This window comes from Thunnus maccoyii, chromosome 3 (genome assembly GCF_910596095.1).
Source record: "Thunnus maccoyii chromosome 3, fThuMac1.1, whole genome shotgun sequence".
Lineage (NCBI taxonomy): Eukaryota > Metazoa > Chordata > Actinopteri > Scombriformes > Scombridae > Thunnus > Thunnus maccoyii.
Window position 1 is genome coordinate 18,507,720 of NC_056535.1, and position 23,121 is coordinate 18,530,840.

Consider the following 23,121-nt stretch of genomic DNA (forward strand, 5'->3'; position numbering starts at 1 on the left):
AGAAATACAATGGTGCAAAGACTTATGAATTATGACTGTTTAAAGAAGAGCAAACAAAACTGCACTGAATTTGACTTATATGAAAAAACAGGGCAAGACCAGAAGAAAAAAGTCAATCTGAGATGAGCAGTTCAACATTTCTAAGCAGAAGGAATCTCTGGTCCAAGTTTCTGGAACCATCTCTATTCACCTATTACACATGTGCAGTTCAGGATACTTCACTTATGAATCTTTTTCCATATTCTGGGAGGCTTTATGACGCTCCAGGTCACTCACTGCACGCAACACAAACACCAAACACACACAGGAGTGCAGAGGAAAATGAAACAGTGAAAAATAATCACAATACAACCTGTCAAAAAGAAAACTTTTTTTTTATTATTAGTTGTGTCTCCAAGTGCAGCATTTGTGATCATTAATTTATGTTGTAAATAAATATTACTCAAGTTATAATCAGGTCTATAATTTACTCCACATTAGAAAAACAGAATACACTAGAAAATTTGATTGAAAGAGTCACAATTCCAACAACTTTCTATAAATTCATTACCACCATTAGTATGTCAGTAGTTCTACATTAACCGTTATCGCTCTACAGTGTTTTTCATTGTTACTCAATGTGTTGTTATACATTTCATGCCTATGTGAAGTAAATGATTTACTCGTTCACTCTATCAACGGCTTTCTGAAGTTCTTTCCAGCGAAACAAGCCTCGTCACCCAGCTCCTCTTCAATTCTACATTTAAAAATAAACAAAAAACAAATCAAAAGTTAACTTCCTCTGTTATTTTTACAACAAGCATTAAATTATGTTACTGGTTTCATATAAAACCCCAACTTGGTGTTACTGAAGCCCACCAAAGATATGAGTCACAGTAGAGTTACAATGCTGTTTAAAAATATTGAAATGATGCAAAAATCAGATTTCTGTACCGACCAAAAACAATAAACAATATAATTTAAGATCATTTAATTTTTAATTGATACAGAACTAGTATGTAGTTGTAGTTTAGCAGGAAGTTATTGGTGGTATCTTATTTCACAAAATAAACATTAATACATACAAGGTCACATTTTTATATTAAAAAAAAAAAACGACAGAATCGTGATAAAATTCCTCAAATTGTATCAGAATGAGACTCACCTAAGAATCTGGTTGTATTTGGCCAAACGCTCAGAGCGACAGGGAGCCCCGGTCTTAATCTGAAAGTGTGTGAAAAACATTGTGTAAAGTAATTTCAACCACAGGTATCTTAGCTATTTTCTTTGTTCAAGATAATACCCGTCATTGCATTTTAGCTTTTAGTAACAGGTGACTTTTATTCACTGAAGGTTTTTCTTAAAGTAGTTTATAAAGTCAGTATAATATCCCCATAATTTCACACATATAGGGGCAATTTAATATATTCTCAAAAGATGCAGTCACGCAATAAATGTTGATATTATCTGATTTTACCTGTCCAGTGCAGAGGCCGACCACCAAATCTGCAATGAAGGTGTCCTCAGTTTCACCAGAGCGATGGCTGACCATCACGCCCCAGCCGCTCTCCTGGGCCATCTTACACCTGGAGGCAGGGAGAGACATTTAGATAACAGGTCATTGATTCCATCTAGACAATCCAGGTCACTGCTTGGTAAATTTTACATTCATACATAGAGTAGATATATAGTAATTTGACCTACGCTCGCATGGACTCAGTGACCGTGCCAATCTGGTTGACTTTAAGCAGCAGACAGTTGCAGGCGGACTCCTCCACCGCCTTGGTGATGCGATTAGGGTTGGTCACTGTAAGATCATCTCCAACAACCTGGATGTCTGTGCTTCCAGTGAAGTTGGTCCAGGCCGCCCAGTCATCCTGGTCGAAAGGATCCTCAATGGAGACCACTGTGAATGACAATATGTGTTTCTAAAATGCAGAGACTCCTTTCTGGACAGTTTAACAGATTATTAACAACAACTTGAAGTTTTTATAATCACATTCAGCTGTGCTTCCATAAAAGGATCCAAACAAACAGCTACTAAAGGAACAAATCCCAGCTTTTAATCAAAGTTTGAAGATTAATTTATCATATACTTCTGTAGTTTTGGCCTTACTGTCTATCAGTTTATTGACATTTTATTTACTAAAATAATTTCTGAGATCTGGACAAGTTTAACGGGGCAAGAAACATGAATAATTAGAAAATCAGATCGCTTTAGATAAACAATATATAAACCACTTTATTTCAAGGTAAAACAAAGTCAGCACACCTGAAATGTCTGTACAACCCTTTATTGTACAGGAAAACTGTGTGTATGCGCAACTACAGCAAGTACAGTCACTTGAATCAAAGTTGAACCAGGAAGTTGACGTGACGGATGTTTACAACGGACAATTTGGGTCATAATTTTAGTGTCCCTTTATGATCGCCTGACTGCTCGTGTTCCTTACCTGTCAGACTTTTTTTTCAGCGATATTAATGTTATTGTCATCGATAGGAATGTTTGCCAAAATTACACAAATAAGTTGTAATAACACAGAATTATCCTTTAATTCTAAAAAGGATCATTTGAACATTTAAAAATACTCAATTAAATGCAATCACCCCTATTTAAAGTACATTAATGCTAGAAAAGTTCAATTTAACTCTGAAAATTTGCACTTATACCAGTATTCACCAGTATAGAAGACACCTGTGTTACTATGCCATTATCTTCCAATAATAATTAGAACAATTGAAGTTTAAGAAAATTAATTTGCGTGCCTCTGTAAATCTTTGACAGGCACAGATCTTCAAGGAGTTATTAGAGTTGCTGAAGCAATAAATTAAGATTCCACAATTGACAAACCTACAATATGACTGTACAAGACATAATATAAAACCTGCACAAACACTTCATGCATGTAGATGACACACATGTTGTTGACATGTTCTCAGAATCTGAAGTGACAAATCCTGTCTCTGTACGGCGTTTTTCTTTTGACTCCGAACAAAGACGATTATTGTGATCAAATGTACATTTAAAATTTAAGCTCCTGTTGGAATTGACAACCATATTTGCCAGAGCTGGTAAAGTGAGGCCTTTTGTTGTCTTTTATTTGAAGATAAATTTCAGAAAAAATACAACTTGTGAATGTTGCAGTTCTTGGCAGCTTTCCAAGGATGAAACTGGTGTTTGATGTTGTAAACTAGTGTTGAAAATAGCAAACAATCAATTGTCTGTCAATTTTAGAGGATGAATTGAATAATGCTAAGAATGGCACCTCATAAAGTTACAGAACAACCAGATCCCTTTGCTTCATTAAACTGTGTTGGTGCTTTCTTATCACATGACAGCTGTATTGTCTTTGCTGGAGGTTACCTGGATAATCCTTAACAAAGCTCTTGTAGAGATCAGCCAGCTCGTCAGGAGTGATGTAACGGCTGGGGTCGTCAGGAGACTTGAAGTCCAGGTCGTATTTTCCCTCCCTGTAGAATTCAGACGCTGCCACATCCATGCCAATCACAACCTCATCTGTGTATCCTGCTTTGGCAATGGCGTCCTTTATTAACTCCAGAGCTGCAGGGTTAAACATTGCATGAAAAATATGAGAAAAGACAGAACATATAACACGAAAAATATGATATAAAAAAATATATTATTACGGAAAGATCAGTCCTCTTAATTTTGATAAAGCCAGACGTAGAATATTACTTATGATGATTTCAATAAAAACAGTTCTGTAACAAATAGCATCTTTGTAAAACGTAACTTTTAACTGTTAACAGTCAACTGTTCACTGTTCTTAGGTGCTTTTAATTGCAGGATTTAGATTTGTATTGTTTCAAATTTTTAACTTCACAAGGAGGATGAGACACCTGTGAATATGATAGAGTTCAATACAACATCGAAACCAACTACAGTCTCAAAATTTAAGAACTGAAAATCTCAACAAAAATCAAACATTTAAAGTGAAGTTGTATTTTTAGCAGGTCTACTGTATCACATTACATATAGTTCTTATTCTTGTTTTTATTTTTATGGTCACTTAGGTCTTGTTCAGACCGCCAACCCAAATCTGTTTTTTGGCACATCCAGATTGATGCAGACTGATTTTAGAAAGTCTGGGCAGCAAAAAAACATATGAAATGCAATTTTTGCAAATCGAATCCAAACCACATTTGGAGGTGATTTGAAATGTGATTCCAGTCTGATTTCTACAGATGCCTCTCAGTCTGGACACTCAAATCAGATTTCAAAGTGTCTTTTGCATCACTTATAATGCGACACACAATGATGACGTCAAATCCAGATTGACAGAAGTGCATCTGAGCGGCTGAACAGAATCCACGCTGCTACTAGCAGAACAATGTGGAGGACAACACAGAGAACAACAATTTGTTAACAGACGTCGAAATAAATTGTCTGCTGGCACTTTGGGGGGATGATGAATCTCCATTTCTCATGATTCAGCGCCGGAAAGCTGTGTCACCAGCGTGCATAGTTACTGACGCCTACGTCATTGCCAACCCATGCTGATAGGTTGGTGATGTCGTGACACACAAATCTGACCTGATCACTTGCAAATAACAGTGTGGACAGTCTGTCTTAAAGATCTGATTTGAGAAACAAATCTGATTTGCCTGCAGTCCAAACAAAAGTGGCCCAAATCAGCATTGAACAGATCAGATTCACAACTCATGAAAAAAAACAGATCTGAGTCACATATGAGCAAAAAAAAAAAAAAAAAAAAAATCAGATTTGGGCCACTTTTGCCTGCAGTCTGAACGTAGCCTTAGTTCATGATCATTCTACATCATTGACCAGTATGTTAACCCTCCAAAAAAGGCGTTTTGAATAATCTAAGTTTATTTTACAGTTGCACAGTAAGCATCATATTGTGCAACTCAAAGTGTTTGTAATGGTTTTCACTGGTTGCTGTTTACATTGTAGCATATTTACTTTTTAATGAGGTCAAACTGGTCAACATCGTGGTTTTGAAGGAAAGTGACAACTGTACTAATCCTGCTTTTGAATCCAACCACTCAGAAAAGACATTAAATGAAATTACCTTCCTGGTTCTCCAGGATGTTTGGTGCAAAGCCTCCTTCGTCACCCACATTGGTGGCATCCTGGCCATATTTCTTCTTGATGACGTTCTTGAGATTGTGGTAGACCTCGGCTCCAATGCGCATGGCTTCTTTGAAGGTGCTGGCACCAACGGGCAGGATCATGAACTCCTGCATGGCAAGCTTGTTGCCTGCATGAGAGCCACCATTGATCACATTGAAGGCCTGATGGAGGAGGAGGAAGAGGAAATGAGAGCTGTGACTTCACAATAAATTGGCAGGTGAACTGAATAATTAGAAAAAAAAATATGAGGATATGTATGCATGTACTTTGCTAAGAAAAGTCTCACCGGCACAGGCAGGATGACCTTTGGGTTTCCTGCAAGGTCAGCAATATGACGATACAGGGGGACTCCTTTCTCTGCTGCACCAGCCTTGCAAACAGCCAAGGACACACCCAGAATGGCATTTGCTCCAAATTTGGCTGTTTGAAATAAAGCAAAAAAAATTGTTTTGTAGAGCTGCATCAATAAATCAATTAGATGATTAACAGAAAATTATTTTTATAATCGTTTTGGTAATTTTTTTATGCAAATATGCCAAAAATGTTGTTGCTTTTAGCTTCTCAAATGTGACAATTTAAAACTTTCCTTTGTCATACATGACAGTAAACTGTTGTTGGGACAAAATAAGACTGGGAAATTATAACAGGTATTTTCACTATTCTCTCACATTTATAGACAAAGCAATTATTAAATAAATAATCAGTAGTTGAAGCCCTATTTGTTTTGTTTTTTGTATGTTGGCATTTTTCCATGAAAAGGGCGGACAGGAAGGCAGAGTGTATGCAACAAAGGTCCTTGTCTGGACCACTAGGCCACCATCAAGCATCTATGTAATTTTTTTAAGCTTGGATCTAATATTCATTGATAATGTCACAGCTGATAAGGGATCAGGGAGATAAACTGAAAGTATACAAAAACATCTTGAAACACCACAAATTCAACCATATGCAATCAAATCTCATTGGAAAAAAAGATTAATAATGCTTTTAGGGCCAAACAGTGAAGCATTCCTAAGTGGTCAAGTTTGTCACCTGACCTCAATCAAACTGAGCAGCATCTTCACTTGCAGATTGTAGGCAAAAATGTGGCAAAACAAACAAAAAGTAAAGATTACTGCATCATCAGAAATCTGGAGTCTGCACTGCACTGTGCGACTGTTGTAGATTTATAAGTTACAGTGGTTGAATTATGACTCACTTACATTTGTTCTCTGTACCGTCCATGTCAATCATCATCTGGTCAATTTTCTCTTGCTCAACCACTGATACATCCTGAGGAGAGGTGAAGTGATTCACATTAGCATTACAAGCAGGAGGAAAACTTTCTGAATCTTTATTAGTACAACATTTTGAAAATAAAACGGAGAATGGGAATTATTTTCTTACTTGGCCAACAAGTGCGGGTGCAATAGTTGAATTTATATGATCTACAGCCTGTGAGACTCCTGTGACAGAGAGATTAGTGTGATTAGTCTTTCACAATATTATGAGCGAAGCAAATATAATAAGGCCGTATATTCAGCAACACATGCAACTCTTATTCTTGTGAGACGGAGAAGCATGCACTAGTGTAAATGATTATATTTTTATTGTTTTACGTCATTAATTACCCCTATTTAAGATGTCAACACAGTTTTATTTCACAATCAACCAATCCACAGGCTTAACATCAATACTGGGATGACAGCATGCCTTACAGACAATTCAGCATGCACACCATATCTGCTCGATTGCCAAAAGCGTCTAATGATCGCTTGGATTTTTTATGACAGTGTAATTAATCATCCTACTGTCAATTGCACAACGCTTAGTTGTTAATCAAGAGAGACAGGCGATGGGAACTCACTAACCCTTTCACATCTGGTAAAGAGGACGGGAGAGAATGGAGAGTAAAAATGACAGAAAAACAGGGGATATAGTATTTTCCTTTAAAATAAATTCTTCTTCAAACTGAGAAAACATACATTAAAAGGGAAAAACAAAAATGGTGGACAAACCTTTGCCAAGGTAGCGAGACTTGTCATTATCCCTGAGCTCCAAGGCTTCATAGATACCAGTAGATGCACCACTTGGTACAGCTGCCCTGAACAAGCCTGAGAAATGTACATGAGAGCAGAAAGAGATCAGAGTTGTGATTTAACAATCACTGAATTTAATGGAATTAATTTTGGTGTTGAGGCATGTGTGAACATAAATTCATACATACATACATTCATTCATTTTACCTGCATCCCACAGTCAACAGTCGTACATTTAAACCTACCTTTGTCAGTGTAGAGGTCAACCTCTACGGTGGGGTTTCCACGGGAGTCGAAGATCTCTCGGGCGTGGATCTTGAGAATGGACATGGTGCAGGACCTTGAGATGAGACAGAGAAGTTGGACTTGATATCAGGCGATCAAAGACACACTGGTAGCCTATGACAATTCTGGTTTGAGACAGAAGGATAATGCAAAAACTAGTTTAAAGCTGTTTAAAAATAAAGTTTTCCTAATACTGAAAAACATCTGACGTACCTCTTTTTCACTCTTTCCTCCTTGAGGCTTACTCACAAAAATATCCTGACCTAGCTGCAAGCTTAGGAGTGCTAACAAGCATGCTACTATCCTAATTGGATTAGGCCTTCTCATCTGATTAATCACATGGCTGTACGGATGCAGAAATTGCTGCATCTATCAAAGCAAGGTTAAGCTTGCAGTTACAGCTACACTGCATCGCTGCAGTAAAAATGTAGGCTATATGAATTTAAATTTAGGCACACAGTTGTGACATTACCTTGATTACAACAGAATTTCTGGAATAGCAAAGTCACTCTGCTATGAACCACATGACATGCTATCCGCTATAATCCCCTCCTTTTCCAGATAAACAAGCGAGCTAACAAACCAATACAATGACTCTTCCTGCAGACTGGGCTTGCACGCTACAAGACCATTAAGGAAACAACAATTCCTGTTCCAACGATCAAAATGAATAAACACCAGATTAAAGACAAGACAGACACACCTAATCTGACTAACTGGCAAAGAAGACTCACTCCATGAAATCCAACAGGTTAAACACAAACTGATCTAAACAATTCCGTTATATTACTTGTTGAGGATCATTTGAATTTTAATAGAACAAAAACTCTTAACTGTGGTTAACATGTACTTGTATGTGTGTGTGATACTGGTGATTTAAAGATAAAACCCTAGTACAAAAACCAACATAGCATCCTTGCTAAACTCTCATCGATAGCTATTCCTAATGAAACTACCCCCCACACACACTCCCTTTATAAATAGATGTTTGGTCCATTTATCCAGCCATCTCTAAATGAAGCCAGATTTGGATTAAATCAACACCAAGCATAATGTTTGCAACAGTGGACTCCGTCCTGGAAGAGGGATCCCTCCTCTGTTACTCTTCCTGAAGTTTCTTCCATTTCTTCCCTATTAAATGTTTTTTTTTTCCCAGGGAGTTTTTCCTTATTCAAATTGAGTGTCTAAGGATAGCGGGTGTTGTATTTTGTACAGATCGGAAAGATTGTGATTTTTGATATTGAGTGATATAAATAAAAAGTTGACGTAATACAGGAGCAGAAACAAGTAGGCTGAAAAACAAACATCTTAACTTCAGGTCATCTGGTAGTTGTCACCTAATTGTACTGAGAATAAGATCAAGGTCTTTGGAGGAAGCTTTTAGTTACTTTGGTCCTACTCTCTAGAACCAACTACCAGATGACCTGAGATCAGTTACTACTGTTTCCACATTTAAAAGAAAACTTAAATCCTTTCTGTTTTCTCAGGCTTATGACTAGCTGACAACTGTTTTTCAACTTTTAATCATTTTTATTTATTTTTTTCTATTTTTATTATTATTATTAGGGCCCGAGCACCTACCGGTGCGAAGCCCTATTGTAATTCAAGGAATTCTTCTCTATTATTATTATTCTTCCGAAACAAACGCATTTTTGAGGGCCTAAACGTGCACGAAAAGTTGTTAAACTTTGCACATACATCAGAAGTGGTGAAAAATTTGATATTTTATGGGTCTCGCAAAAAGGCGGGGCAAAATGGCTCGATAGCGCCCCCTAGGAAATTAGGAAAATTGAGCCCCTCGATACAGATTGTCGTAGGAGAACGAAATTCAGTATGCATATGTATCATGACCAGTCGCACCAAAAAGTCTCTTGGACACATACCCTAACGCCAACAGGAAGTCGACCATTTTGTGTCAAAGTTGCGATTTTGACACCGATTTGGTCATTTCCAGCCTGCATACTTTAACGAACTCCTCCTAGAGATTTGACCTCAGCCACTTGGAATTCGGTCTGTATCATCTACAGACATAGGAGATTAAAAGTTATCAAAACGGTGAGTTTTCGTCATTGCCAAGGGGGCGTGGCTGGGGGGTGAAATTCGATCCTTCGCCATGAAATTTGAAACGGCCATAACTCCGGCATACATGATCCCAAGAGACCCAAACCTTTTGTGATTGATTAAGAGTCCTGCCCTGAACACATCCATGTGACAATATTGGATCTGAGTCATAGTGCCACCTACTGGCAACAGGAAGTTACATGTTTTACGCTCCGACGCCCTGTGGGTAGCACAGTGATTGGATCCACCTCAAATTTACTCAGAATAGCCTCAAGACCTTGGAGTTCGTACATTATGAAGTTGGTGACTTTTCGCTGAAAGATGTTGCCATGGCGACGCGGCGAATTTCGATGTCTCGCCATGAAATTTCAAAGCCTTATATCTTGACTCCACGTGGTCTGATCTTTTCCAAATTTCATATGCTTGTTAAGAGTCCCGGTCTGAACACATGCTCAGTCTCATATTTAGCAAAAGTCATATCGCCACCTACTGGCAACAGGAAGTATCATGCGTCGTTCTTTGTTGTATTACTCCTAGGAAATTTGGCCAATGCATCTGAAAGTGACTCAGCTAAGATGTAAGACCTTGGTGATGCTACATTGGGCAGGTCATGACCCATGACCAAATGCCGTTGCCATGGCGACACATCCTTCGCCATGAAATACGATGCTGTATTTTAGGGTTTACAGTCACAAAACTTGGCACACATGTCTGGAGCGACACCAGTTAAAATCCTGGATCGGTCATTTGCATAGACGTGACAATATGGCTCAACAGCGCCCCCTTGACAATTTCAAAATTGTAGCCCCGCCTTCCAGATTAACCTAGGAAAAAGAAATTCAGGAGGCTTATGTATCATGTCAAGACGCACAAAAAAGCCTCTTGGAGCCGTATCGTAAGTCCTACAGGAAGTCGGCCATCTTGATAAAAGTGGTCAGCAGATCCAGCAGCAGGCAGAATAAGTGAATGAGGAAGTGACGTTTATCTCCCCTTGCACTGTCTGAAAACAGCCCATGTCTGGGGACATCAACATGCCCGTGACAGAAGCCCTTCACCAGCGCTGCGCCCCAACATACGCAAGGACGCGAGGGCCCGATCATCGCTGCTTGCAGCTTTAATAATTATTATTATTATTATTATTATTATTATTATTATTATTATTATTATTATTATTATTTGTGTGAATGTGTAAGTATTTGATTCGGTGTTCAGTTTTAATAAGCCAATAACAACTTTATCAAACCACCTGTTCAACAAGCCTAAACATGTAGAAAAGTGATATTTTCAACTGCTTTGCCTGCAGTGTCCCATCCACCACCAGTATGTTTTTCACAACCACAGCACACCACAACGAAAGCTGTAGCCAAACTGTTTATCTCAGTTTGGCACATATCTTAACAGTTGGCAAATTCTTGTAAACTTAGTTACTGGCTGAGACAACCCAGTACCTCCTCTCTCTACCAGCAGTACCTGCAGGCAGTGAATCACATCAGCAGCAGAGGACAGGATGAAGGACTGCCTGCACAGAGAGCAGCTGTGCACACACGCTGTACAGTGCTAGAAACAGGTTGTGATAACTAAAAGGGAAAACTGAAGTCGGGAGATTATCGGTAGTAATTACTAATCAGGAGCACAGCGGGAGAAAGGGTTAAAAATAGGGAGACTCCTGAGAATAGTGGGAGTGTTGGCAGGTAAGCATGCTAACGGTCTCAAACATTTCTCCACTGTAGACTCCAGTGATCTCACTGATGCCATAAATCGTCTTAAGTCCTCTAACAGTCCCCTTGATCAACTTCCAGCATCCTTTTCCAAAACTGCTTTTAATTTTTTAACAGATGACATCTTCTCAATAGTAAACTGTTCCCTCCAGACTGGTATCTGCTGCTGTTAGACCACTTCTAAAAAATAGTAACCTGGACCCAAATGCAATTACCAACTATAGGCCAATCTCCAACCTCACCTTCCTGAGTAAGATCACTGAACTGCTAAACTGCTTCTGTCTTACAGATAATAATATATATGATAAATTCCAGTCTGGCTTCTGCAAATCACATAGCACAGAAACTGCTCCTCTAAAAGTTGTTAATGAAATGAGGATCAACAATGACAATACAAAAACTTCAGTCCTAATACTGCTAGACCTAAGCTCTGCATTCGACACTGTGGATTATGGGATTCTTCTGGAAAGGCTAAAAACTGGGTGGGTCTGTCTGGTACGGTCCTCCAGTGGTTCGAATCCTACTTGCATAATCATGATTTCATTGTCACACTTTGGGGATTTCCACTCCAACAGACACAAATTAGAGCATGAGGTCCCACAGGGCTCCATCCTGGGTCCTCTTCTATTTAACCTATAAAAGCTTCCCCTCAGTTACATAATCAGCAAACATAACATCAGCTACCATAATTATGCTGATGACAAGCAGCTTCTCATCTCACTATCCTCCAATGACTTCCAACCCATAAACTGCCTAGTCAGTTGCTTTGAAGAAATCAACCACTGGATGGCAGCAAACTTCCTTCAGCTGAACAGGAAGAAAATTGAGATTTTGGTTGTAGGTGTTAAAGCCCAAAGGCAATTTGTCTGCAAGTACCTGGAGTCCAGATCACTAAAAACAAGTGACCAGATTGAAAACCTAGGAGTAACCATGGATGGTTTACACAGCTTTAAGGATCATATTAACAACATCACCAAGGTTGCCTTTTTCCAACTCAGAAACATTTCCAGAATCAGAGGCTTTCTCTCCCAGTCTGACTCAGAGAAACTCATGTATGCATTTGTCATGAGCAGGCTGGATTACTGCAACTCTCTGTTCATGGGTCTTCCAAACAAAACCTAAAGATTACAATTTATCCAGAGCTCAGCCGCACGAGTTCTAACCAGAACAAAAAGATCACATCATTTAACTCCAGTCCTCCAGAACCTTCACGGGCTAACTGTTGTTTTCAGCATATGATTCAAAATCCTCCTTTTGGTTTACAGAGCACTTTCTGGTCTGGCTCCACAGTACATCTCAGACATGCTGTCAATTTATAACCTCAACAGATCTCTGCGGTCACAAGGTGGTAATCTCCTCCATGTGCCTAAAGCACATTGAACTGCCTTTGTATGAGATGGTGCTATACAAATAAATTTGAATGTTGACTAATTGCTTTTATTGCATATGCATTAACTGGTTTGGTCGGTTGGCTAACGGGAGCTAACGTTAACTGATGACAGACTACACCTGCAGGGGAAACAGACTAATTAAATATTTCTTAGTAAGAACAGAGACAGTCCAAACAGTGACTCTATAGTGACTGACCTGTTGTCAACCCGCAGACAAGTTAAGACAAGCTCGGTGAAGTGAAGTGAAGTGCCGCTGGAGCAAAGAAACCGGTGTGCCAACCGTGAAACGTGTTTCAAAGAGGAGGAAGCAGAAGAAGAAGAAGGAGGAAGAGTTTCTTCTTCTCCTCGTACATTTTTGGCGCCTTTGTTTACATGTTGCTGCCGTCTATAGTTCAAAGTGTGAAGTACACTGTGAGAGGTTTTTTCTGTGAATACAATAAGCACATTTACTCAAGTACTGTACTTAAGTACAAATTTGAGGTACTTGTACTTTGAGTATTTCCACTCGATGCTTCTTTATACTTCACTCCACTACATTTCAGAGTGAAATATTGTACTTTCTACTCCACTACATTTATTTGACAGCTTTAGTTACTTTTTAGATGAAGATTTGACACAATCGATAATATAACAAGCTTTTAAAATACAACACATTGTTAAAGATGAAGCTAGTGGTTTCCAACCTTTTTGGCTTTTAACGTCTTACAAAAAGTGTGTAGTGTGCAGTGTGTAGTCGGGGTCACATTTCAGATGTCTGAGTTCTTAACAGCTCCACCAAACAGTGACTTTTCCCTCTAGCTAACTGTATATAAAGTAGTTCAAATTAAGTTTAATGACAGTAAAATACATATTGTATACATATAGTACATATACAATACACACTGATGCTTCAGTATGAATAATCTAATGATGTCATATATAATAATATATCGGTCAGAGAGACGAAACGAGTACATAAGTATTAGCAGCACAATGTGTTAAACATTAACATAAGTACTAAGTACTTTACTTAAGTAAAGGATCTGAATACTTCTTCCACCACTGGAAACTGAACACTGACCTGGTGTTCTCTCTTGATTTTAATATACATTTCATTCAATACTCTTGCACTTTCATGTCTGTAGTTTATGCACTCCACAAAAACAACTTTCTTTATGCTATTTCTTTGCACACTTCACAAAAGAAGTGAAGAGACTTACACTAAAACCCCCCTACACATGTTTTCACATCTGCTTTTTTCACTTCAAATGTCATATCTAAAGTAGGTTACTGCCTTGTTTTCCCGCATAATACCACTGAAAGGATTAGTTGATTAATCGATTGGCCGATTTACACATTCAATCTCTTGATGTCTACAAAAAAGGGGAATGAATTTCAGAAAAAGTTAAGGCACATTGCTCTGTAAAGGTATAAAAGTTAAAAAGCCTTTATTATAGTGGCTACTTCATAAAAACAAGACTAATGCATATTGACCACACACCGGCCTTCCTCAAAACAGTTTCTCTTGTTCTACTGTCAATATGTGACACTCTTGTTTTTATCATGTAGCCACTATAATAAAAGATTTTTAACATCTATACCTTGAGGAAGCATTGAGCCTTGACCTTTTCGGGAGCTCATTCTCCTTATATGTGGACAGTAATTTAGATATCTTTAGGTTTAGGACTGTTGGTCCAATAGTGTATAGTAGGCTTATTGAAAACTGAGTCAACTGAAGAACAATCAGCATTAAGCAGAGGTGGGACAAAGTCATTGTTTTGCAAGTCACAACTTATTATCAAATCTTGGCTGTGAAGTTTAAAGTCAAGTACCAAGTCAAAACAAACAAGTTCGAAGTCAAAACCAAATTAATTATTTTAGTGGTCAAAGGCTGGGGAGTCTGCTGCAGGGTCTTTTGAGCACTTTTAGGGTTGATAATAACAACTTTTGTCATTTTGATTTATTATGAGGATATTTGAGACACTGAAATTCTCATAAATCCCAAGCGGTCTCTATGATTAGTTAGCTTGCTGAGATGATCACAATTTGTGCTGAATACCTTTAATGTGAACGCTTTTTGCCGTCAGGCCGTCCCACTTCCAGACATACTTGATCGTTCACACCTCATATATAAGTTCACAAACTGCTCATCTGTGTACTTTTGTTCCATTTTTTGTGATAATGACACAGCTGCATGTCAAGCCATTGGTGCTTTTGCCTGCAGGTCTTTACATACAGTTTAATTCCAACTGTTTTGGCAGCCGTCCTGTTCATGACACCTTTTTTCTGCTGATCATAGCTCTATAAATTACAACCTGTGGTATCTCAGCTATCATCTCAACAGCTCACATTAATTACTTTCTCACACTTTCCTGTATGCACTACATGAACTCTTGATGTTGATCTCTTGTCAAAATCTAGTTGTCATTTTTTATTCTAGCCCTTACATGAACAAATCTTGATGGTTTTGCTTTTGTTGCCATAAAAATCAAACTTGACATTTTCCACTGAGATTTGTAAAGCTCTCCTTATAGCTTTAAAACTCTTATTGTTTTCTCAGTTGTACATGTGATATTCCTGCCTCCTCTCCACACTACACCATAAAAATCTATAATTTTGGTGACACTGGATAATGCTGGACAAATGACACTGTCCTGTGACATGCCTTTTCTGATCTCAATCTACAACCTTGCCCTGCAGCATGGTAGAGCTTTATCATCAGCTTATACTCTCATGTGATCCTCAAGAGACATATAGTATTTAGCTCCAACAGTGTTTGGAATAAATAAATGTCACATGCTTTTAAATGTCATTGCATCAAGGACAAATGAAGCATAAGCATATATAGGTTGAATAGAGGAGGACCCAGGATGGAGCCCTGTGGGACCCCGCACTCTAATTTTTGTCTAGTGGAGTGGAAGTCCCCATGTGTGACAATGAAATCACGATTATGACAGCAACCTGACTTCTCACTGACACCCACATAAGCCCTGCGGACCCAGTTAAGAACTCTTGAGTGTATGTGCCATCTTAGACCTCAGTTATTACACAGAAAATCAAGGTTTTATGAGAATGTTCACCTCTCATGTTGCATTGTTTGTTTTCTGGTTATTCTAAAAAGAGGCTCAACTTGTAGTCTAATGCTTAATGTAAAAAAAAGTTTGATGATGTAACATGGCTGTAAATGGCTGAATTTATACAGTGTTTTACAATGTTTTTCCTTCTCATTCACCCACTCACACACACTGGTGGTATAAGGCAATGACGAACATCTATTTAAATTCAATTTAATGGTCTTTAGTATATTTTATTATTTTAATGCCTCTGTGTTGACAAGGATTGACAAGTTCCTGCTCAATGTTGTTGTTTATCACTACATTGTACTTTAAAATGACAGAGCAATTTGGTCTTATCCAGAGAACTTGTGCTTGTAATAGCACTAAACAGGTTGATGGAGGACGGAATAAAAACTTCTTTTTTTTTTTACTGTTGATGCAAAACATATTCTCTGGTCAAAATGAAATTAATCCAATATCCCTTTTGTACAAATGACATTTTGGGGAGTCATAACTCTATTGTGGTTTCTCAAATGTACTAAATAAATGACAAATTCAGATGTACAAAAAATATTATATATTTTACCCTTCATAAATGTATAAGGAGGAGACAAACGTTAAAGATTTTGAGGGTATTTTAAAGTTATTACTAAGTTAAAAATAGTTTTTTTATTAGGTTTTCATTTAAAATTCCTATTAGCTTCAACACTTCTCTGAAACTGCCTCAACAAAAATAAACCTTGTAAGCTTTTACAAAGTAAGTTTGCAGAGTTGTTGAACTGAATGCATTGTATTTTACAGGTGTTCAGGTCATTGGCTTTTCTTCAGACAAACAGCAAACTGTTGAGAAAGGACGCAAAATAAAGTTGATTAAAAGCATATCACAGAGAGGCCAACGCTCATCATCAACATGACGCACTTAACACACACGCTTTTACATGTATGTTTACATAGGTTTAATATATATTCGGTTATACATGTTTTACTTGATTTTAATTCAACATTCTTTAATAGTTACTTTATTACTCTCACATCAGTGTTTCTATGTTTTAATTATTCTTGCTGTAATATTCATATATTTTCTGTAAAGCACTTTGAATGTCTCTGGGTATTAAATGTGCTATATAAATAAAGTTGCCTTACCTTGCCTTAAATATCTCTAAACTCTGATATTGGTTTATTTTATAGTTATATCTTAAGTATTGTGGAAAGAAAAAAAGACAATTAAGGTAGCTACAAAATAGGTCATGTTAACGTAAAATGGTAATCACAGGTAACCATCCCAAAGAGCTCATTATGTGCATGTCCTTCTCATATCTTCCGTCCAGTAGGGGGCAGTCAATTATAACTGTCGCCCTCTAACACGCGGAGGAAATGAGCGGCAACCACAGAAGAAGAAACTCCCCCTGAAATGAATTGAATGAATGTGCTACAAGCTACTAGTCACCTACGTTTTATTGAAAAATAGTTGTTTAGAGACTACTGACGGTCACAGTGTGGGCAGATAATGTCAGGGATACCTCCAGACACATGGCAACCGCCCACAGTTTCTCTGGAGACGACGTAAGTTTTTATTAAAACCACTAAATGCTAACTGAGTTAGCTTTCAGTAACGTGAGGTCTGTTTGGTGATGTTATAGCTGTTATTGGGTTAAGGTAACTGTAGAGATACCATCATATCTTTCAGGGCTTTAGATATTCTCTAGAGCCCTGTAAGAGTGCTGCTGAGTGTGGATACGAAGTTTGCAAACTTTGCTTCGTTCCTTTGTCACCATGCTAGTTTTTTCTTTGGATGCTTATTAAAAAATAGTATAATAGATGGATAGATACCCTTATTTACTAAGGAGAAACCAATTAAGAGCAACATTCTCATTTACAATGGTACCCCTGCTAATACACAATCAAACAAGTCCTATAACAAAGTGTAAAACCACTACCAAACATAAATACAACACAAACAAAAGACAAATTACTTATAAAATACCAAATAACAAGAAGAAAATTACAGCAATATAAATACAATTACACGGGGATAAAACACATTAAGAAAAACAGGAGCATTAATTATATAAAATATCATCCAACAGAGTCTTAAAATGTTCTGGGGTTAAAAAACTTTTTTAATTTAAGGGATTCTTGAAGCTTATTCCACCTATGAGGAGCATAGTAGGTGAATGCAGTTTTTCCCAGTTCTGTATTCATATAAGGTATCCAAGGTAACGCATTTATGTGAGCGGGTAAGGTATCCCATATTTCTAGGTCTTAAACGTGATGATAAATAAAATGATAGTTTATTTAGGATGCCTTTAAAAATAAAAACAAGACTGTTGTTCCCGTCGAGTGGCAAGTGATGGACACCCTACCCTCTCATAAAGGATACAATAATGGCTTCTAAGACTGTCACCTGTAATAAATAACTAATATCTATCTCTCTCTATCTCCCTCTCTCTATATATATATATATGTGTGTGTGTGTGTATATATATATATATATATATATATATATATATATATATATATATACACACACACATATGGTAGTGTTTCGATTTTCGATTGCCAGTTTGTGGTAACTGAGCCTGTACTTGGTTAGGATCTGTCTCTGCTTTCTATCTCTGTCAGTGGAGAGATATTCTGCCAATTCATAATCTCTTTTTAGGGCCAGGCGGCGTTCTAATCTACTTTGGCTTTTAGTTGTTTCTTTCCAATGTTCCAGATAAGTTTCTTTACATTGCGCTGTAATTTTGTTTACTTTGACTGGTGTTTGCAAAGCAGTGTTGGTTTGGGACTGGTCAGAGTGTGTCTGAGAGGAGGCACTTAATCTCAGCGCTGACTGACATAAGGGACTCTTTTCTGGGCTCAGCTTTTAGTTTCTTCTTCTCTTGGTTTACTGGCGGATTGCAAACACCTTTAAGGTGCATACTACCACCTGCTGGATTTAAACTAAAATCCCCACTGACTAAATAAAATAATAATAACCCCTTCCCACCATTTCCTGCTCTGCTATAAGTTCTGTATTTTCCAAGTGTTTGAGAGAGCCTAAAAGCTTCTCTAAACAGCTGCTGCACACCTTCTCCAGAAACACCCACAACAACCAGAAATCTCCTTGCTGCATCTATAATTATGTATATCTGAGCCTTTGCTAATCACAGGCTGCTCTTGAACGAGACATGTGTTGACTGCTTTGCAGGATGGGGACGGTCGTGGTGGAGCTGTACTGGAGACATGCACCAAAGACCTGCAAGAACTTTGCAGAGCTGTCCAGAAGAGGCTACTACAACAACACAAAGTTTCACCGAATAATCAAAGATTTCATGGTGCAGGGTGGAGACCCTACAGGGACAGGTGGGTTCATCACACACATGATAAAGCCAGAAATTATTACATTATTCTGGTAATTAATTCATTGTATAGGTCCATAAATTCCTAGGAAGTTTCCTGAAAGAACTATGCAATTCAGCACTAATTATATCAGAATCAGATTTATTCAATGTGGTCCAGATGTCGACAGAAAGTACAATAAACATGAACGTTAAACAATAAACATAAACACTAACATAACAGTGTAAGAAAGAGAGGGACAGTAATTTACAAAGATTATGTGTAGTGGGGGTGGACTATGTGCATGCATGTTGACATGATAAAAACTGTGCAAAAAAGCTGAATATGAATAGAAGTATAGATACCAACGTAAATTTGAGTATAAATAAACTGTGTGTGTATTAATGGATATATATGTAAACCTACCAATTAAAAAATAAAATGTATATACATCTACACAGTGCAGACAGACAAAGACACAGTATACACAATTTGAGTGAGATATGGAGGTGAAGTGTAGTTGGTGTGTTTACAGTCTTACTGTCCATGTTAAAGATGGCTGTTGCCTGAGGAAAGAAGCTGTGGAGGTGATGGGTGGTCCAGGTTCTGGGGGCTCTAAGTCTGATTTTCCTCTGAGAGGGAAGTTTTTGGAAGAGGGGCTGGTAGAGGTGAGAGGGGTCAGACATAATCTCACCTACTCTCTTTCTGACCCGGCAGTTGTAAACATCTCTGAGGGAGGGAAGCGTGAGTCTGATGATCGTCTCTGCACTGCACAACACAACACGCTGTAGTCTGTGTGTGGAGTGCGGTGATGCGAGGAGAGTGTGATGGAAGAGGAGCTTGTTGATTTCAAAAATGTATATTTATATATATTAATTTATATTGTCCAAATTAAAAACAGCAATTCTTACACTCATCTAAAAGCTCAGGCTCACACATGCAGCCTGATGCAGTAAAGCTGAGCCCAAGAAAAATTCCCCCAAGGGGATAATAAATTACATTATCTTATCTTATTTTATCAGATATGCCATTTCGAAAGTCAATCAATCATATTTACTTTAATTAGTAATGCTGTCACCCTGAAAACACTTTCATAATTTTAAACTGACCTCTTCTCAGATGAAAAGCCCATCTTGCTTGAGTAGTTTTTTTTCAGTGTGAAATATACACAGGACGTCTTTTAAAATGAAGTGTGACATGTTCATGGTTTTATTTTGTCTATTCAGTTACAAAACATCACTTGCGAGTTAATCTGCAGTTTGGTGTATCTTTGTTTTCCTAACAGGTCGGGGTGGTGCCTCCATATTTGGTAAACAGTTTGAAGATGAACTGAACCCAGAGCTGAAATTCACAGGTAATTATAATTATAGGTGGGAAAAAACTACTTGAATACAAGGTGGCAGATGTGGAGGAGGAGAATGTGTGTTGGTAAATAAATAAGAGGCTCCTGCACACTTTTCAATTAACTGATTATGTGTGCCAGTACTTCATGTTATTTTTACAAAAATAGCAGCTGACCATCTCATATATGTTAGGTTTACCCACAGGAGTGCTAACCAGGTAAACACCTTTTCAATACAAATTATTTAAAAAATATATTAGAATACAAAATATATGCATAATATAACACCTACTAATACTTGATTTTTTCACTCATCAATAGAGCTACTCTGATGCTGATAAAAATGCAGAAAAGGTCATAACTTGGGTTGAAGCTTGAATTTGTCAGTAAACAAAAGAGGGAAGGAAATATTGAGTAACACGTCATGAAGACAGATGCAATATAAGCACATATATGCATATATTAATGGCTGAATTTCTCTGTTTGTGGTGCTGTTGATTCGTGTTGCATTACAGTAAGAAGTGTTTCTAATATTTTTACAGTGAGGATGGTCACAAACGTCTAATTCTCTCATTTCATCTGTGTGTCTGTTAGGTGCCGGTATTCTGGCGATGGCCAACGCAGGACCGGACACTAATGGAAGTCAGTTCTTCCTCACTCTTGGACCCACTCAGTGGTTAGATGGAAAGCACAGTATTTTTGGAAGAGTGTGCCAGGGGATGGGAGTGCTGAACCGGATTGGGATGGTGGAGACAAGTGGTCAAGATCGTCCAGTTGATGATATCAAAATCGTCAGAGCTAACGTACCCAATTAAATGAATACTGGTTGTTGTTGGGGTTTTTTTACACTGATTTTTAAATAAATAAATATCTGTTAAATGTTTCTGTAATAATTTGTTGTTGTTTTTAAGTATAACAACCGATGGAAATGATCAATCCATGAAAGTATTGCACTAGTATTAACTCAAAGGTTGGAGGAACACACAAAAAGTCAAACTGGTTGGAATGAGGACATTAATGTCAAAGAACTGGTTATTCTATTGTACAAAGCTTAAGGGCTGCTGTTGAAAAAAATGTCAAAACTTTTTGTTTAACACTTAGACACAACAAAACAGAACCATGAGAATAGACAAGTTTTTCTTCGTCTTGGCAGCAGGCCTGGTGAGTTGTTGCTGTTTGTTCGCCAGGAATTATTTAAGATTGGCATTTTGATTGGCTGACTGCTTTACTTGAGTTCATACTGAGTTTTACTGGACTATAAAAGTCTGGTGAGTTACATTTTCCAATTTTTTCACTTGTTGAATTGTAAAGAGACGAGAAAAATTGTGCAAAATTTTAAGGAAGAGAATAATAGCTGCATACACAGTGACATTAGAAAGTATTTAGACCACTTCGCCTGTTGCACACTACTAATTAAAATTGGATTAAGTCTATTTTTGGTGGGCAATTCTCAATACAACCCATAAAGACAAAAAGGAAACACATTTTTACATTTACTTTTTTTTTTTTTTTTTGCAAAGCTGTTACAGTGGCCATTTGGTTCTTGGTCACCTCCCTGACGAAGACCCCTTTTGCCCAGTTACTGAGTTTGTCCAGACGTTCTCAACTTTTTCCATTTCACAGTGATGGAGTCCACTGTGCTCCTGGGAACATTCACAGCTTCAGAAATTATTTTATGCCCTTGCCCAGATCTATGCCTCAACAATATTTGATTGCAAATGTTCCGCAGAGAGTTCTTTGAACTTTAGGGATTGGATTTTGGTCTGACAAGCACAGTGAACTGTGGGACCCTATATATACACAGGTAAGTGCCTTTTTAAAATATGTCCATTGTATTTGTAGATTCCAGTCAAGTTCTAGAAATATCTTAAACACAATCAAAGAAAAGTTAATTGAATCAATTTAAAATTCAATATATGACAAGATAAAGTGTGCAAAAGGTGAAGGGGTCTAAATACTTATATCTAAGTCACAGTATTGTTATGACCCAGCCGCAACATGAAAATGAGACTCCCCTCTTACCAGCTCCCAAGAACCACCAGCAACAAGGGGTTTGCAGCCCTTTAAATGTTTATTTAATTACTTTGGCTTCAGGGTAGGTTAACAGCAAAACAACAAACAAAAGGGAATTAAAGCTGATCAACCCAAAATGACCTACTTAAACAAAAACAAAACAAAAATTCAAATCACTAACGTAACTTAACAGAAACAGGAGAGAAGAGATTAAACGAAAATGCTACACACCCCTACAGAACCTGGGCTATTATATGTATATTTGCAAAGCTGTATACAACATGCTGGTCAGAAGTGGAGACAGGAGGGTCCACAGGAGCTGGGGGAAGCTGGCCTTTAAACCTCGAGCTCTGGGGCTGGAACCAATCAGCTCCCTGGAACAACCTACTCACACTCAATCACAAAATCATTCACTGAGCCAATCAGAGAAGCTCACCTGTAGCCCGTTACACAGAGCTACCACAGCAGGTTCACCAGAGGGAGAGAGAGACCCGCAAGCACACACACACACACACACACAGGGTTAAAGCACACAATACAGAAATACACAGGAAATGCTCACTGTATGACCTCTGGGTTGTAACAGTATCTGTACTGTTATTATCTTACTTATTATCAGAATGAGAGTTCTCTGCTATTATCAAGTGATGATTTTGCTTTTCATTGTGTGATAAGGTGAATCTGAGGTGAGGTACAAAACTCCAAAGTGGTCTATGACCTCGGACACAGCAATTATTGATGCATGGTAATCATGTATTGATTACTCACTTGTCCACATATCAGTTCACTCACCTTACTCACATACATACATACAAAAGAAATATGCCATATTGCGCATTAAG

General features: G+C 37.8%; 2 protein-coding genes across 2 annotated transcripts; one reads left to right on the forward strand and one right to left on the reverse strand.

Annotated features, from left to right (window-relative positions):
* Window positions 1–355: 355 nt before the first annotated feature.
* Window positions 356–12,889, reverse strand: eno1b (enolase 1b, (alpha)). The gene is made up of 12 exons (XM_042407218.1): window positions 12,765–12,889; window positions 7,359–7,453; window positions 7,093–7,188; window positions 6,482–6,540; window positions 6,298–6,367; window positions 5,382–5,515; window positions 5,034–5,256; window positions 3,344–3,541; window positions 1,684–1,885; window positions 1,457–1,565; window positions 1,145–1,203; window positions 356–736 (listed from the first exon to the last, which is right to left on the reverse strand). The coding sequence occupies exons 2-12, from the start codon at window positions 7,441–7,443 to the stop codon at window positions 667–669; spliced, it is 1,305 nt and encodes a 434-aa protein (XP_042263152.1). The 5' UTR covers window positions 7,444–7,453; window positions 12,765–12,889; the 3' UTR covers window positions 356–666.
* Window positions 12,890–16,964: 4,075 nt separating this feature from the next.
* On the forward strand, window positions 16,965–21,145 carry ppil1 (peptidylprolyl isomerase (cyclophilin)-like 1). Its single transcript, XM_042406806.1, has 4 exons — window positions 16,965–17,166; window positions 18,794–18,948; window positions 20,210–20,278; window positions 20,861–21,145. Exons 1-4 carry the CDS (start codon window positions 17,111–17,113, stop codon window positions 21,079–21,081), a joined length of 501 nt encoding a protein of 166 aa, XP_042262740.1. The 5' UTR covers window positions 16,965–17,110; the 3' UTR covers window positions 21,082–21,145.
* Window positions 21,146–23,121: the final 1,976 nt, after the last annotated feature.

What these genes read in the sequence shown, in the direction of transcription:
- eno1b (XM_042407218.1), bottom strand. Translation starts at nt 7,443, where the DNA reads ATGTCCATTCTCAAGATCCACGCCCGAGAGATCTTCGACTCCCGTGGA. An exon ending in CATCCTGGAGAACCAGGAAG is followed by an intron (nt 3,542 to 5,033) that starts GTAATTTCATTT and finishes TTAACCCTGCAG; the next exon opens with CTCTGGAGTTAATAAAGGAC. An exon ending in CTTTGTTAAGGATTATCCAG is followed by an intron (nt 1,886 to 3,343) that starts GTAACCTCCAGC and finishes TGTCATTCACAG; the next exon opens with TGGTCTCCATTGAGGATCCT.
- ppil1 (XM_042406806.1), top strand. Translation starts at nt 17,111, where the DNA reads ATGTCAGGGATACCTCCAGACACATGGCAACCGCCCACAGTTTCTCTG. An exon ending in ACAGTTTCTCTGGAGACGAC is followed by an intron (nt 17,167 to 18,793) that starts GTAAGTTTTTAT and finishes ACTGCTTTGCAG; the next exon opens with GATGGGGACGGTCGTGGTGG. An exon ending in CCCAGAGCTGAAATTCACAG is followed by an intron (nt 20,279 to 20,860) that starts GTAATTATAATT and finishes TGTGTCTGTTAG; the next exon opens with GTGCCGGTATTCTGGCGATG.